General features: G+C 39.7%; 1 protein-coding gene across 1 annotated transcript in view; it reads left to right on the top strand.

Moving 5' to 3' along the window:
• The window catches only part of MYO15B (myosin XVB), a 139950-nt gene that overhangs the window by 19095 nt on the left and 106689 nt on the right, over window positions 1-14166 (top strand). The window contains exons 4-9 of the mRNA XM_073587950.1: window positions 9619-9749; window positions 9831-9926; window positions 10011-10246; window positions 10335-10504; window positions 13628-13700; window positions 13815-14111. Of these exons, the coding sequence (XP_073444051.1) occupies window positions 9619-9749; window positions 9831-9926; window positions 10011-10246; window positions 10335-10504; window positions 13628-13700; window positions 13815-14111 (1003 nt within the window). The remainder of the gene's footprint in view (window positions 1-9618; window positions 9750-9830; window positions 9927-10010; window positions 10247-10334; window positions 10505-13627; window positions 13701-13814; window positions 14112-14166) is intronic.

The raw sequence follows: 14166 nt of genomic DNA, 5'->3' as shown, positions 1-14166 counted from the left end.
CAGAGGCCAACATTCCTGAGTTGGAGATGGAACTGCTTAACTCAGAGATTTAACTATAAAAGGGGCGTTTGATAATGTGACAGTGCTTAATGGTGTTTTCATTCAAGAGCCGGAGGCTGACACTTGATACCCAAATTTTGCTGTGAATGGGGAGTTAATATATTGGGTCACCAAGTTGAGAGGGGAGTTGATAGAGCAGTTACTAGCACCAGGGCCGTACAGACGCACGGTGTTAGATATGGCCCATACCCATGTGCTAGGTGGTCATCTAGCGGTAGAAAAAACTCAGGAACAGATCCTCCAGAGGTTCTACTGGCCCAGTTATCACTATAATATTGTGAATTTCTGTAGATCCTGTCACACCTGCTAGCTGACCTCCACAGTGGTTCACTTCCATAGCCCTTTAGTGCCATTGCCCATCATTGAGGTTCCATTTGATCGCATAACCATGGATCTAGTGGGAACCCTGCTCAAGTTTGCCAGAGGGCACCAGTATATCTTGGTGGTACTGGACTATGCTACATGGTATCCAGAGGCCTTATCACTATGTAACTCCTCCGCCAAGTGTATATCCCAGGAGTTGGGACATATCTTTTCTGGAGCGGGGTTGTCTAAATAGATCCAAAGGACCCCGATTATGTCAAAGGTGATGAAGGAGTTGTGCAAATCCTGCAAATCACACAATTCTGGACCTCAGTCTACTATCCACAGACAGATGGCTTTGTGGAAAGGTTCAATTAAACCTTAAAAACCATGTTGAAGAAGGTTGCAGAGAAGGACAGCCGGGTCTGGGTCTACACTTCTATTCTCCATCAGAGACATCCCACAGTCCTCTACTGGGTTCTCCCCTTTTGAACTTTTGTATGGCCAACACCCCCATGGGCTCTTCGACATAGCAACGGAGACATGGGCAGAGTCTACACCCTACCGGAGTGTATTCGAGCTTGTGGCCCAGATGCAAGAGAAGATTGCCAAGATGATGCCCATCATGAGAGAACACCTCCTCAAAGCACAAGAGTCCCAGTCGAGAATGTACAATAGGTCGGCAAGGGTGAGATATTTCAACCCTGGGGATCGAGTACTGGTGCTGGTACCTATGGTGGAGATCAAATTCCTGGCCAAGTGGCAGGGCCCCTACGAAATAGTTGAAAAGGTTGAAGATGTCAAATATAAAGTCCACCAACCAGGGAGAAGGAAGCCCTGCCAGGTATACCACGTCAACCTGATTAAGCCATGGTGAGATAGAGAGCACATGGAAGCGCCGTGTTTGGTGGCTAAGCCTGAAGCTGGCATGGAAGTTAAGGTGGCAGAGATGCTGTCATGTGCTAAAAGGAAAACACTTACAACAGTTGCTACATCGGAACAGAGACCTGTTCTCAGAACTGCCAGGTTGTATAAAGGTCATAGAGCATGAGGTTCTGACGGAGCCTCATGTCCTAGTCAACTTGTAGCCATATAGGATTGCCATTTGCGTGTGCTTAAGCAGGTTTATGGAGCTAATAAACATGACTGGACTTTTCTTATGAAAGCCGCCTCCTGTGCCTACCTCAAACCACAGAGTGAGTAAAATCCTACAACACTTATTACACTTCGCCTCCAGTGATACCTTCAGAATAAAAAGATACTTCTTGCTGCTGCAGGAACCTTGTCGCTGCCTCTATGACTGCATTATCATCAAGAAATCATTGCCCAAGCAGAAAGTAACAACACACCTGGTAACAACTTCCCATGGTATTTCTCTTTGCCTCACGTAATGCCTTTATTGCTGAAGCATAGTTATCTCCAGTAATTGTTGTCTTGTGTGAAATGAATTCTAGTAATAAAACACTTCTATATCCCCAAAACTGTTGCCATGATCTTTCCATTTGACTACTGGACACAAAATTTCTTTGGAGTTGGTGACTCCTTGTGCTTCCATTGCATTAACTCTTATTTGGTCTCAAGACATAATGATTCGAGAAGTCTGATGGATCTTCTCTAAGCATGTCTAAATTCTCTTGACAAAATTTCTGGTGACTTTTTTTGCTCAGGCTTCAACATTCATGGCACCCAACAAGAAAGGACCTTAGATGTCATAAAAACATTATGAATGATACTGGAAACCGTGCCAACTGAAAAGCCTTATTCATGAACTATAACACTGACTTTGATCTGACAATATTCCAAAATTGTGGGCTCCAATTACAGTTCCTCAGAAGATTTGACATCTTCAATTTATTCCCTATTCCATCTAAACTGCTTGGTCCAAAACTTTACTCATTAGTAGGAAGGCTCATCATTACTATATACATCAATCATTCTTTCATGGATTTCATTAGGTTTCTTTTGTTCCTTTGTAATGAATTTAAACAAGGAACTAATGGAACTAAGCTCCAAATTCCTTACTGTCTTTGTAGAGCCACACCGTACTGCACTTGCCATCCTATCACTTCCAGTGCTTTCATCAGACTGAGCTTTTACTGTGTGTGTTGCATGTCCAGACATACCTCAACAGGCACAGAAAAGCTCAGCTCTCTGACACTGACAGAACATCGTGGGTTAGATAACTTATTGAACATCCCTTGTATCTCTATGTGCACAGCTATACAGGAAAGACTATCAATCAGTAGGACTGCCCACTGTACTTATATTCAGTGGGTGAAAGATTTATTGAACACATCACCAATTTTCTAAGTAAATATGTTTCTAAAGGTGCTCTTGACATGAAATTCTCACTAGATGTCGGTAACTACCCATCCAATCCACACAAAGAAATCAAACCATAAATTTCTGTATATTAAATTATATGTAATAATGTGAAATGACACAGGGAAAAAGGATTGAAAACATGAAGAAAGAGAGGTGCAAAAAGCCATGAAAAATCGACACCAGCTGAAATCTATCAGTAATTAGAAAGTAATCCTGCCATTTAGTGAAAAATAATATCAGCTGGTTCAACTGATGGCCTATAATAAGGTATCCCATTACCAAGGTGCCACACAAGAAACATCTCATGATGGTTAAAACCAGTGAGCTGTATCAAAATCTTCACAACCTTTTTGTTGTAAAATATAGTGATGAAATTTGTTACAGAAGAATTTGTAAACTGATGGCTCCAGTGAGCACTCTTGGGGCCATAATCTGGAAGTGAAAAGAACAGCATTTCCAAATATTTCCATTTTACCAAACTCTATGCAGGCTTTCATATGTCTGGCACTAAGAGGCTTTCATCGGGCCACTCTGCCATTAAGGCCCGACTGGGGGAGAGCTGAAGTGATAGTTGCCGATGTGGAACTTTCTCCCATCTCCCTACTGCATCTGTGGAGCTCAACCACAGTGATCTTGGGGTTCTTCTTTGCTTCTCTCACCAAGGCTCTTCTTCCACAATTGCTCAGTTTGGCTGGATGGCCAGGTCTAGGAAGACTTCAGGTGGTCCCAAACTTCTATTTAAGGATTATGGAGGCCACTGTACTCTTAGGAACCTTGAGTACTGCAGAAAATCTTGTGTAACCATCTGTGCCTTGCCACAGTTCTGTCTCTAAGCTCCTTGGCCAGTACCGTTGACCTCATGATTTTCATTTGGTCTGACATGCACTGTGAGCTGTGAGGTCTTATATAGACAGGTGTGTGCCTTTACAAATCAAGTCCTATCAGTTTAATTAAACACAGCTGGACTCCAATTAAGGAGTGGAAACATTTCCAGGAGGATTACAAGGAAATGGACAGCATGTGACTTAAATATGAGTGTCTGAGCAAAGGGTCTGAAAAGAATACCATGTGATATTTCAATTTTTCTTTTTTATTAAATTTGCAAAAATTTCTACATTTCTGTTTTTGTCAGTCAAGATGGGGTGCAGAGTGTACATTAATGAGAAAAAATGAACTTTTTTAATTTACCAAATGGCTGCAATTAAACAAAGAGTAGAAAATTTTAAGAGGTCTGAATACTTTCCGTACCCACTTGTAATATCCACACGTTATGAAGAATTCAAGGTATTAAACTTTAGATATGTTTTATTCTTCGTCCTCCAGCACACAGCATAACACTTGCATTCCCATGCTACCAGAAGTGAAACTGAAACTTCCCTTCTCATCCCTCTTGTCTCCACCTCCCAAGTCCCATAAGTCTGGCTTGCTTAAAGAGACAGATCTAATTATTATACATTACATCATCCCCTCTTTTTTTTTTTTTTTTTATAAATAATCTATATTACTGATAAATGCAACAACATGAAAACGTCCAAAGAAATCATATGTCCGTTTTGTCTTATTTGTTCAATTCTAAAACCAGAGAAACAAACAACAACAAAAAAAAAAAAAACAAAACTGTAGTTACACTTCTTCAATAAGCCTCGATGGAGCTCTTCTCTCTCGTGTAGGATAACGTCTGGGCTCATTGAGAGAGTTCATTGTTGATGGACCAGCTACCTCTTGTTGGTCCTCTCCACCATCAGATACCAAATCTTCCACCAAAGAGAGTTCATTGTCATCATTCTGCGGTATGACTTTAAAATATGAAGAATTTCGCGTTATGGAGTGTCCATCTCGTTCAGCTGTGATCATGCTGCCTTTCCTTTTGGTAACATAATATTTTGCAGGACCATATACAGGTGAGGTCTTGTTGGTTGGTCTTTGACGTACCACCACGACATCCCCTCTTTCGATGGCACTTGACTGTGTCCTTCGCCTTCTGTCTGCATAACGTTTCATGGCTTGTTTGTTGGAGAAATCTGTGGATCTCACTGAGGAGTCACTCGGTCGGGGATGGCTGGTCACATCAGGGAGACGTATACGCAGGGTTCTGCTGAACATTAAATGAGCTGGAGCAGCATTAGTAGTGGAGTGTGGCGTATTGCGGTAATTACGCATGAATTTGTATAATGACTGTTTCAGTGGGATGTGCTCCAGACTCGCTGCCTTGATACGTTTCCCCAGAGTGCGCATAAAACGTTCCACAATTCCATTGGCTTGCGGCCAGCAAGATGTGATTTTCCTGTGATTTGAATCCCAAGTATTCAGAAAATTGTGTAAACACATGTCCATTGAATGGAGGTCCATTGTCTGTTTTGACCACTTTTGGAATACCATATGCCGAGAAAATGTCGTCCAGCTCTGGTATGACATTATTAGCAGATGTTGAAGAGATAAATGAAATGACAGGGTATCGAGAATATTCATCAATTGTTACGAGAATGTATTGACCATTTGGCAATGGTCCATATATATCGACTGCCACTTCCTCCCAGACAGCAGTGGGTAACGGAGACATTTGTAATGGCTCTAAGTTTGATGATGGAGTGATTAATTGACAAGTAGAACAGCGTCTAATCTTTTCTTCCACCAAGTGATCCATATTTGGGAACCACACTTTTTCTCTGAGTAACTTCTTTGTGCCAACAATTCCTAAATGACCTTCATGTGCTATCTGTATGACTAAGTTACGCAAAGTCTTAGGTACAACTAGTTTGGTACCTCGAAGAATGAGGTGTTCTTCAGTGACTGATAATTCCTCACGTACGTTTGAGAATAGTTTTAACTCTTTCAGGTTAATCTCAGAATCAGGAAATTTTTCTTTTTGAATTTCATGCCACCTTCGATTTTGGATGATTTGTATTAGGGCACAGAGTGTCTTGTCTTTTGTTGTTTCATTTATAAATTGATCAAGAGAAAGTGCTTTTGGCACGGCATGATCTGTAACAAAACGTAGGTATTCTTCAATGGAGGAATGCACAGGTATATCATCATTAGTAGGATGTCTTGAAAGATAATCAGCCGGATTGCTGTATTTTTCAGGTTTGTGAACAATTTTATAGTTGTAGTCCTGTAGACGTAGGCCCCATCGTTCAATTCGTGCAGGCATTTTAGCTCTGGGATTTCCAAAAATTGTAAGAAGTGCTTGATGATCTGTGACAATGGTGAAGGGAGCTCCATAGAGAAATAAGTGAAAGTGTTCACATCCCCAGACAACTGCCAAGCTTTCTTTTTCAGGTTGAGAATATTTTCTTTCAGTGTTTGTTAAGCTCTTACTTGCATAAGAAATGATGTGAGGATTTTGATTGTTATCCTTGTATTGCGCTAGAATAGCACCCAGTCCCACGGGACTGGCGTCCACAATCAGTTCAGTTCGAAGAGCTGGATCAAAATAAGCCATAGTGGTTGTCGAGCAGAGTTCATTTTTAATTGTTTCAAAAGAGGCCTGACAGCCTTGAGACCATTGAAAAATACAACTTTGTTTTGTAAGTTCCCGTAGTGGATTGCTGATTGTTGAAAAATTCGGAATATATCTAGCACAGTAACTTGCCATTCCAAGGAAGGAACGCACTTCACTAGCATCCTGTGGAATTGAGGCTGTTCTGATAGCTTCCACTTTCTTGGGGTCGGGTTGTACTCCTTTTGCCGAGAAGATGTGACCATAGAATTCTAATGAACCCTTGTCAAACTCGCACTTCTCTTTGTTTAAAGTGAGTCCAGCAGAAAGCAGGCATTCGAAGATAGCATATAGAGCACGATTATGCTCAGCTTGAGTTTTACCAAAAACCAATATGTCATCACTGTAATTAAAGGCATTTGGGATGTGTTGAATGACACTCCTTATTGCATCCTGAAAAATTTCTGCTGCTGAGCAGACTCCAAAAGTCAAACTTTTGTATCTTCTGAGGCCCACATGGGTGGAAAATGTGGTCAAATATCGGGATTCTGGACTCAGTTCTAATTGATGATATCCCTTATTGAGGTCGAGCTTTGAAAAGACGGTGGCTCCATTTAATAAATGAATAATGTCATCAATCGTAGGTGAGATATGTCTTTCCCTCTGGATAGCGGTGTTGGGCAGGCGCATGTCAACACACAGTCTCACTTGATCAGGAGTCTTTGGTTTTGGAACTACCACAAGTGGAGAGACCCACGGAGTGGGACCAGTAACAGTTTCAATAACGTCCTCATCCATGAGCAATTGGAGTTCCTTTTCTACCTTCTGTCTCAGGTGAAATGGAATACGCCTGTGAGGCTGGGCTACTGGACGAACATTGTCATCCACATGAAGGTGTACTTGAGAGTCCTTTCGTTTTCCCAAACCACTAAATAGGGAGGGAAAGCTGTTCACCATAGTTTGTACATCCATATCCGCAGGGTCAGTTATGGTATGAATAATCTGGATGAGCCCTAGCTCCAAGGCAGTGTGATAGCTGAGAAGACATCCTCCCAATCCTTGTAATGTGTGGAAAGTGGTTTTCTGCCTATTTTCTTTATATCTAATTTCAGCATCAAATTGTCCCATTATAGCTAGAGGTGTTTTAGATCCATAAGGAAAGATTTTAGTCTCCACTTGTTGTAAGACTGTCCTTGTTTTCAATTGTTCATATGTAGTGCCATCTATGATATCCACTGAAGCTCCTGTATCTATTGTAAAGGTAATGTCAGTGTTGCAGATTGAGAGTGTAACACAGGGAGACTGTACTGAACCAGTGACAGAGGTAGTGAACACATAGTTCTCAGTCGCAGACATTTCTTCTGTGTCCTGATTTATCACTTTTACATCTGCAGATTTTGTCATAGGCAGCAGAGGCTTGTAGTGCGCTGATTTGCAAACAGCTGCAAAATGATTCCCTTTTCCACATTTACTGCAGGTTTGTCCCATAGCTGGACATTTGTTCTGGTGGTGAGGGAAATCCTGTCCACATCTATAACATTTCTTCTGTTTCTGGGCTTGTTTGTCTGGTAAATTTTTCTGTTTGAGATTATGCACATGTAATTTATCCCCATTCTCCATTACGGTAGCCTGATGATCTGCTATTTCTATAGCACGGGCCATTTTGAGCAAATCATGTAGAGAGATATCCTGCTGCAGAGCCTTACGCCTTAGGTTATTAGACGAGCAGGTGACAATTATTTGAGTTAGGATTTCATCATCTACATCTGTAAAGGCACATCCATGTGCTAACTCTTTCAGCCGTGTGACATAAGTGTCTATGGACTCTTCTGGAAGCTGCTTGGCAATCCTGAATTTATATCTTTCATATCTGATGTTCTGTTTGGGGTTGAAATAGCCAGTGAGAGCTTTAGTGCAGTTGCTGTATGTGTCTGTTTCTGCTGCAGGTAACGTACTGTATATGTCATAGACTCCTGTGCCTGCACAATGCAGGAGCAAAGCTCTCTTTCTTTTCTCCTCCTTTATGTCCATGGCTTCTAGGAAATTCTCAAATCTGTTTAGCCATTTTCTCCAGTTATGGGAGAGATTAATGACATCAGTCATATCAAACTGTGGGAATGTGTGCAAGTAGTCAGCCATGATAGAGTCTCTCAGTGGTGCTGGCGTGTGAAGCGGTAAAATAGAGTCCGTACTCACAGCAGTAGGTGATTATATCCCATCCTCGTCGCCAGTTGTAATATCCACACGTTATGAAGAATTCAAGGTATTAAACTTTAGATATGTTTTATTCTTCGTCCTCCAGCACACAGCATAACACTTGCATTCCCATGCTACCAGAAGTGAAACTGAAACTTCCCTTCTCATCCCTCTTGTCTCCACCCTCCAAGTCCCATAAGTCTGGCTTGCTTAAAGAGACAGATCTAATTATTATACATTACACCACTGTATACCCACATATGTGGCTCAGGTCATCATCCACCGGTCAAGGGGAAGGTGGGATGAGTTTAACTCTCATTATTTTAGTATTTAATCAATCTGCATAGTTCGTCCTTTTCAGTTTTGCAGGTCAACAAATTAGCTAGCCTGGTATAATGTGTATTCAACATGTTAACCAACATCTATTGTTCCATGACCCTGTGTCCTTGTTCTCCAGAAAGAACAGACAATAAGTTAAAACAAACATCAACTCAAGTGTCAACATTCAGACAATACAATATGTCAATAGTCCATGATTCTTGACCAAGCAAAGAAAGAAACACTAGTCAACATTCAGACAACAGCCTATGTCTCTTGGCCTACTGAATTTACATCTGGTATAATTGAGAAGAAATGCTGTGTCCTCACAGTATTAAATAAATTTCTGTAAGCGTTTTCAATACTTTTTCCCTGTGTCATTTCTCTTTATTACATATAACTTAACTTATGGACATCTATAGTTTGATTTATTTGCCTGTGTGGATTGGGAGAGTTGTTACTGACATCTGGTGCAAATTCCAAGTCAATAGCACATTTGTAAAAATTTTTTGCTTAGAAAATTGGTGACGTGTTCAGTACTTATTTCACCTGCTGTACATACACCAGAGATTTTAATTAATAAAATACAAGTTACACTGCTCTATGTCAACCTGCCTGCAGATCAGTTACCATTTTCAACATGATAGATTCCCTTTAAGCATAGAGTTGTCTGAAATTGAATTAAAAAAATCAAGATTTGAAACTTGAAATTATGTATAGTAACATAGTAAGATTGAAAAAAGTGTTCTATTTCAGCCAATTTTCCTGCAATGTTTATCCAAAGGATCAGTATAATTAATTAATTTGATCTATGTCACCAACAGTATAGGCAAAATCATATTAATACATTATAATTATGGTGTCTTTAGACAGTAGTACATATGTCTTTGTAGAGTTACATGTGTATTTAAATACAATTTCTTTTTGCATTATCTGTTTCTAAAGTTAGTATCTTATAATATTTTATTATCTCGCAGCAAGGTCCCAGGCAGAAGGGGAAGGGATCACAGAGGTACCTCCACCTCAAGTCAAGACCCAATGTGTCTTGTCACTTCCTCCTGATATAAACAATTATCCATTCTCCATCTTCATTCGCTCCTATTTCAAGGTATGTGCTCTCTTCTTTAAAAACCACTTTCATCAGCTCTTCTTTTCCACTTACCAATGTTTCAATTCCTTGAAAATACAGGATTATAACCTACCACCTCTGGGGCAACCCCTCCAGAATCCTCTTACTCGTTTATCACAAAATGATAATGGAGTTGCACTGGAGCTATATAAACTGGTAAGTGACAAAATAATTTGTATGTGATGTGAAATTGATATAATTCAGCTACTCCACCAGCTAACATTTGTGCACTCTTATCAGGTCTTGCGTTTTGTGGGAAACACCACAATGAACCCTTGGCAGCAGAGGATCATTGGTAATTACATTGTGGAACGCTGCTTGCGCCAGCCTTCACTTACCGATGAGGTGCTCTGTCAAGCAGCAATTCTTACGGTGCAGAACAACAATGAGGAGCAAATTCATAGGGTATGGTTACTTCTATCAAGTCTACTGAGTTGTCTTATTCCTTCACCAACACTAGAGAAACCTCTGCTTAAGTGAGTAGTTCTAATCTTAAACTTGATCATTCGTAATGTCTACCATTTAACTTACTGTAAGATACCTGGAATTCTCACTCTTCCTCAGGTATGTCTCAGATCAAGGTTCTGAAGGCTACAAGGCCATATGCCAGAGCAAGATGCTTAGAGCCAAACAAAAAGATTTAAGTACAGTGCGTTCACATGCACTGACTCTGTTGGAATGGACTGCCAATGAAAGGAAGGGGAAGATGGTAGTGGATATCTATACATATAATGGTGAGTACCACATGATATTCATATACTACATGCTCACATTGGAATAAGTTTGTTTTGAAGTATATATAATGCCAACTGGGAATGTGCAATAATCAAAAACTGTATCTATACAACATCCCAATGCTACCAGTAAGGTATTTATGTTCACTTCATAACTCGCACCGAGATTATTGCAGTTTGTGCATAGTTGCACTCTTGGACTTTGTTAATAAACCCATTAAGCCTATGTCTTATCTACATGTGGCTTCTCACTCATGTAGACAGTATGATAGCTGGGTATTTCTTAACACCTTCATGACTGGAGGTATTTTCGTTTTTGAGTTTTCGTTTATTGCTCCCCTTCTTCCCAGAGCCATAACTTTTTCATTTTTGTGTCAAAATGGCCACGTGAAGGCTTGCTTTTTGTGGGACAAGTTGTACTTTTCAGCGACACCATTGGTTTTAACATATCATGTACTGGAAAATGGGGAAAAAAATTCCAAGTGCGGTTAAATTGCAAAAAAAAGTGCAATTCCACAATGGTTTTTTGACTTGCTTTTTTACTATGTTCACTAAATGCTAAAACTGACCTGCCATTATGATTCTCCAGGTCATTAGGAGTTCATAGACATTAAACATGTCTAGGTTCTTTTTTTATCTAAGTGGTGAAAAAAATTCCAAAGTTTGCTAAAAAAAAAAAAATAACTAGTGCCATTTTGCGATGCCCATAGGGTCACCATTTTTCGTGATCTCGAGTTGGGTGAGGGCTAATTTTTTTGTGCGCCAAGCTGACGTTTTTAATGATATCATTTTGGTGCAGATATATTCTGCTGATTGCCAGTTATTGCATTTTAATGCAATGTTGCGGTGGCCAAAAAAACGTAATTCTGGCGTTTTTACTTTTTTTTTCTAGTTCCGCCATTTAGCGATCAGGTTAATTTTTTATATCGATTGGGCAATTCTGAACGTGGCGGTACCAAATATGTGTATGTTTGATTGTTTTTTATCGTTTTATTTTGAATGGGGTGAAAGGGGGTGATTTGAACTTTTCAATTTTTTTATTTTTTTAATATTTTTAAAAACTTTGTTTTATTTTTGGCATGCTTCAATAGGCTCTATGTGAGACTAGAAGCTGCCATAACCCGATCGCCTCTGCTACATACAGGTGATGATCAGATCGACTGTATGTAGCAGAATTGCTGACTTGCTATGAGCATCGACCACAGGGTGGCGCTCATAGCAGTCCGACAGTGACAACCATAGAGGTCTGCTGGAGACCTCTGGTTGTCATGCCAACCCATCAGTGACCCGCGATCATGTGACGGGGTCACTAATGGGCGGGATTTCCGGCGCGCTTGCCGGAAGTGCGTGTTAAATGATGCTGTCAGATTTGACAGCGGCATTTAAGTAGTTAACAGCTGCGGGTGGATCGCAATTCCACCCGCAGCTGTTAGAGTAATATGTCAGCTGTTCAAAACAGCTGACATGTGCTTGGAAAAATGTGGTCTCACCGTCGGAGCCCACATCAAAGGCAGGGTGTCCGACATCGGCGTACTATTACGCCTATGTTACTTTTCCATTTTAAATAGAAAGTGAAATATTTTAAACTCAAACACATCAAAAGTTAAAAAGTTTGTATTATCATGTGTGAATATGTATTGAACTGCTTAATGAGTAACATAGCCAAAAATAGAAATCTAAATTATGTACTATAGATCTAGCTTATATACTATATATCAACTATGTTTTCTCATAAGTACAGGATGCATTTTTAATTCATTTTTTATGTCATTATTGCTGTCATTATTAATATGAATAAAATTATTAATACTATCATTATCATTACTGGTGTTGTTATTTTTTACATCTTAATCTTTTTTTATTAATTCGGTAAATCTACACAATCCCACTATCCATTGTTGATTTGAACTTAGTCTTAGGATCAAAAAGGGATATGCTGTTTGATGCAACAGAGTTTAATGGTTATATCTCTCAAAGTAATCTCTGCTTTATGGTTTTTGTTAACAATTAGCGAGAACAGAGGCAAAGTCAAAAACAAGAATATGTGGTCAAAGACGGAACCAAAAGCTAAAAGTAATTGGAAACATTTAGCCTGAGTTAGTACCATAGACAATAGACACACCACATAAAAAAAAATATGCCACAACACCACAGTGCAAAGCAAATAGGTTATTAGTTTCTAAAGAAGATTATTGGAGAATCAGATGGAATTGGAAGATTTTCTTAAAACTGCTTAAAGAAGCACTCCTCCTCCCAACATTATTTCTATCTTCTTAATATATTGCCGTTATCATATTATATGGCACTGTGTACTTATAATTGCTCTTTTTGCCCATCTACCCAGTTAATTCTTCTCTTTCCCGCTAGGTCTGTGACATCAGCTGATTAAAAACTGATTAGTTGAATACTTCCAAGCTCTATGTGGAAAGTCTATTTTCCCTGCATGAGTCGCCACTGCAAAAGTCCCTGGCAGGGGGAAGGAGGGAGTAGCTGGGTCAGGAGTTGAAGAGGAAGATGACTCATGCAGAGAAAAGAGACTTCCTGTACATACATAGAGAAGAATTAGCTGAGTAGAAGGGCAAAATGAGCAATTGTAAGGGTGCAGTGATATATAATATGATGATTGCAATACATTAAGAGGATAAAAACTTTGTTGGAAGTGCTTCTTTAAGGCTCGCAAGAAGCACTGACCATCAGATGCAGAACAAAGGACACCTAGAAATAAAGTTCAGTCTACATGTATTACCTGGACGATTGCTCTTATCATGACATCATGAGAATAAATCTAGACAATGCACAACATTATGATTTGGCCGCCACTTATCTAATGTGTATGGTGTCCTTTATGTAACTTGATAATTGACTTTAAATAGGGTTTATCATGATAGTAAAAGTATTTATGTAAAAGATCTGAGAAACACAATAAGCTTTTGAAATACAAATCATTTTTAAAATTGCATTATTTTCCTGATACCATTTGCTAATGATAAATATGTGTTTGTTGAATATAGACATTCCCATTACTGCGATAGGAGATGACCATTGTTGGCAGGTTTAGTACTGTAGTAGAAAACAATTTCCCAAAGCAGCCATGATCATGTTTCATTTTGTATATTGCTTCAGAGGAAAAATATACCGCCGAAGTGGATTCTTGGACAACTGCAGAACAATTGTCTGGCTGGTTGCTACAGTCCAGGTCAGTACACACATCACTAACTGTCCATGAAATATGAATATTCTTCATGTCAAATCAATATAAATGCATTTAATCTGAACTGTGTGTATTTTTTTATATTGTTTTCTAATAAAGAGGTGCTGGTGACAACTCCCGTGGTTGGTCTATATCCGTTCTGGATGGGAATCAGTGGCTTGATCTTTGTGGCAATGATTTAATACTGGATGTGATTGCTGAGGTAGAAGATGGAGTTCCAAGTCAGCCCTTTTCAGCATCTGATTATCCTTTTGGAGATAATGGCACTATCCCAGAACCTCCTCCTAACTTTGCACCACAACTCCCTCCTGGACATCCAGCTTTCAGTGCACCTGGATTTCCTTCATCACCACCACCTCCGCCTCCACCGCCACCAGTTCCTCCACCATTTGATGTGTAAGGATTTTTCTTAAGAGTTATAGAGATAACAGATAATAGGTCAGTCATACAG

The sequence above is a fragment of the Dendrobates tinctorius genome, unplaced genomic scaffold, assembly GCF_039654945.1.
Source record: "Dendrobates tinctorius isolate UK_male_01 unplaced genomic scaffold, ASM3965494v1 ptg000103l, whole genome shotgun sequence".
NCBI classification, from domain to species: domain Eukaryota; kingdom Metazoa; phylum Chordata; class Amphibia; order Anura; family Dendrobatidae; genus Dendrobates; species Dendrobates tinctorius.
This window is presented reverse-complemented; position numbering and strand designations above follow the sequence as displayed.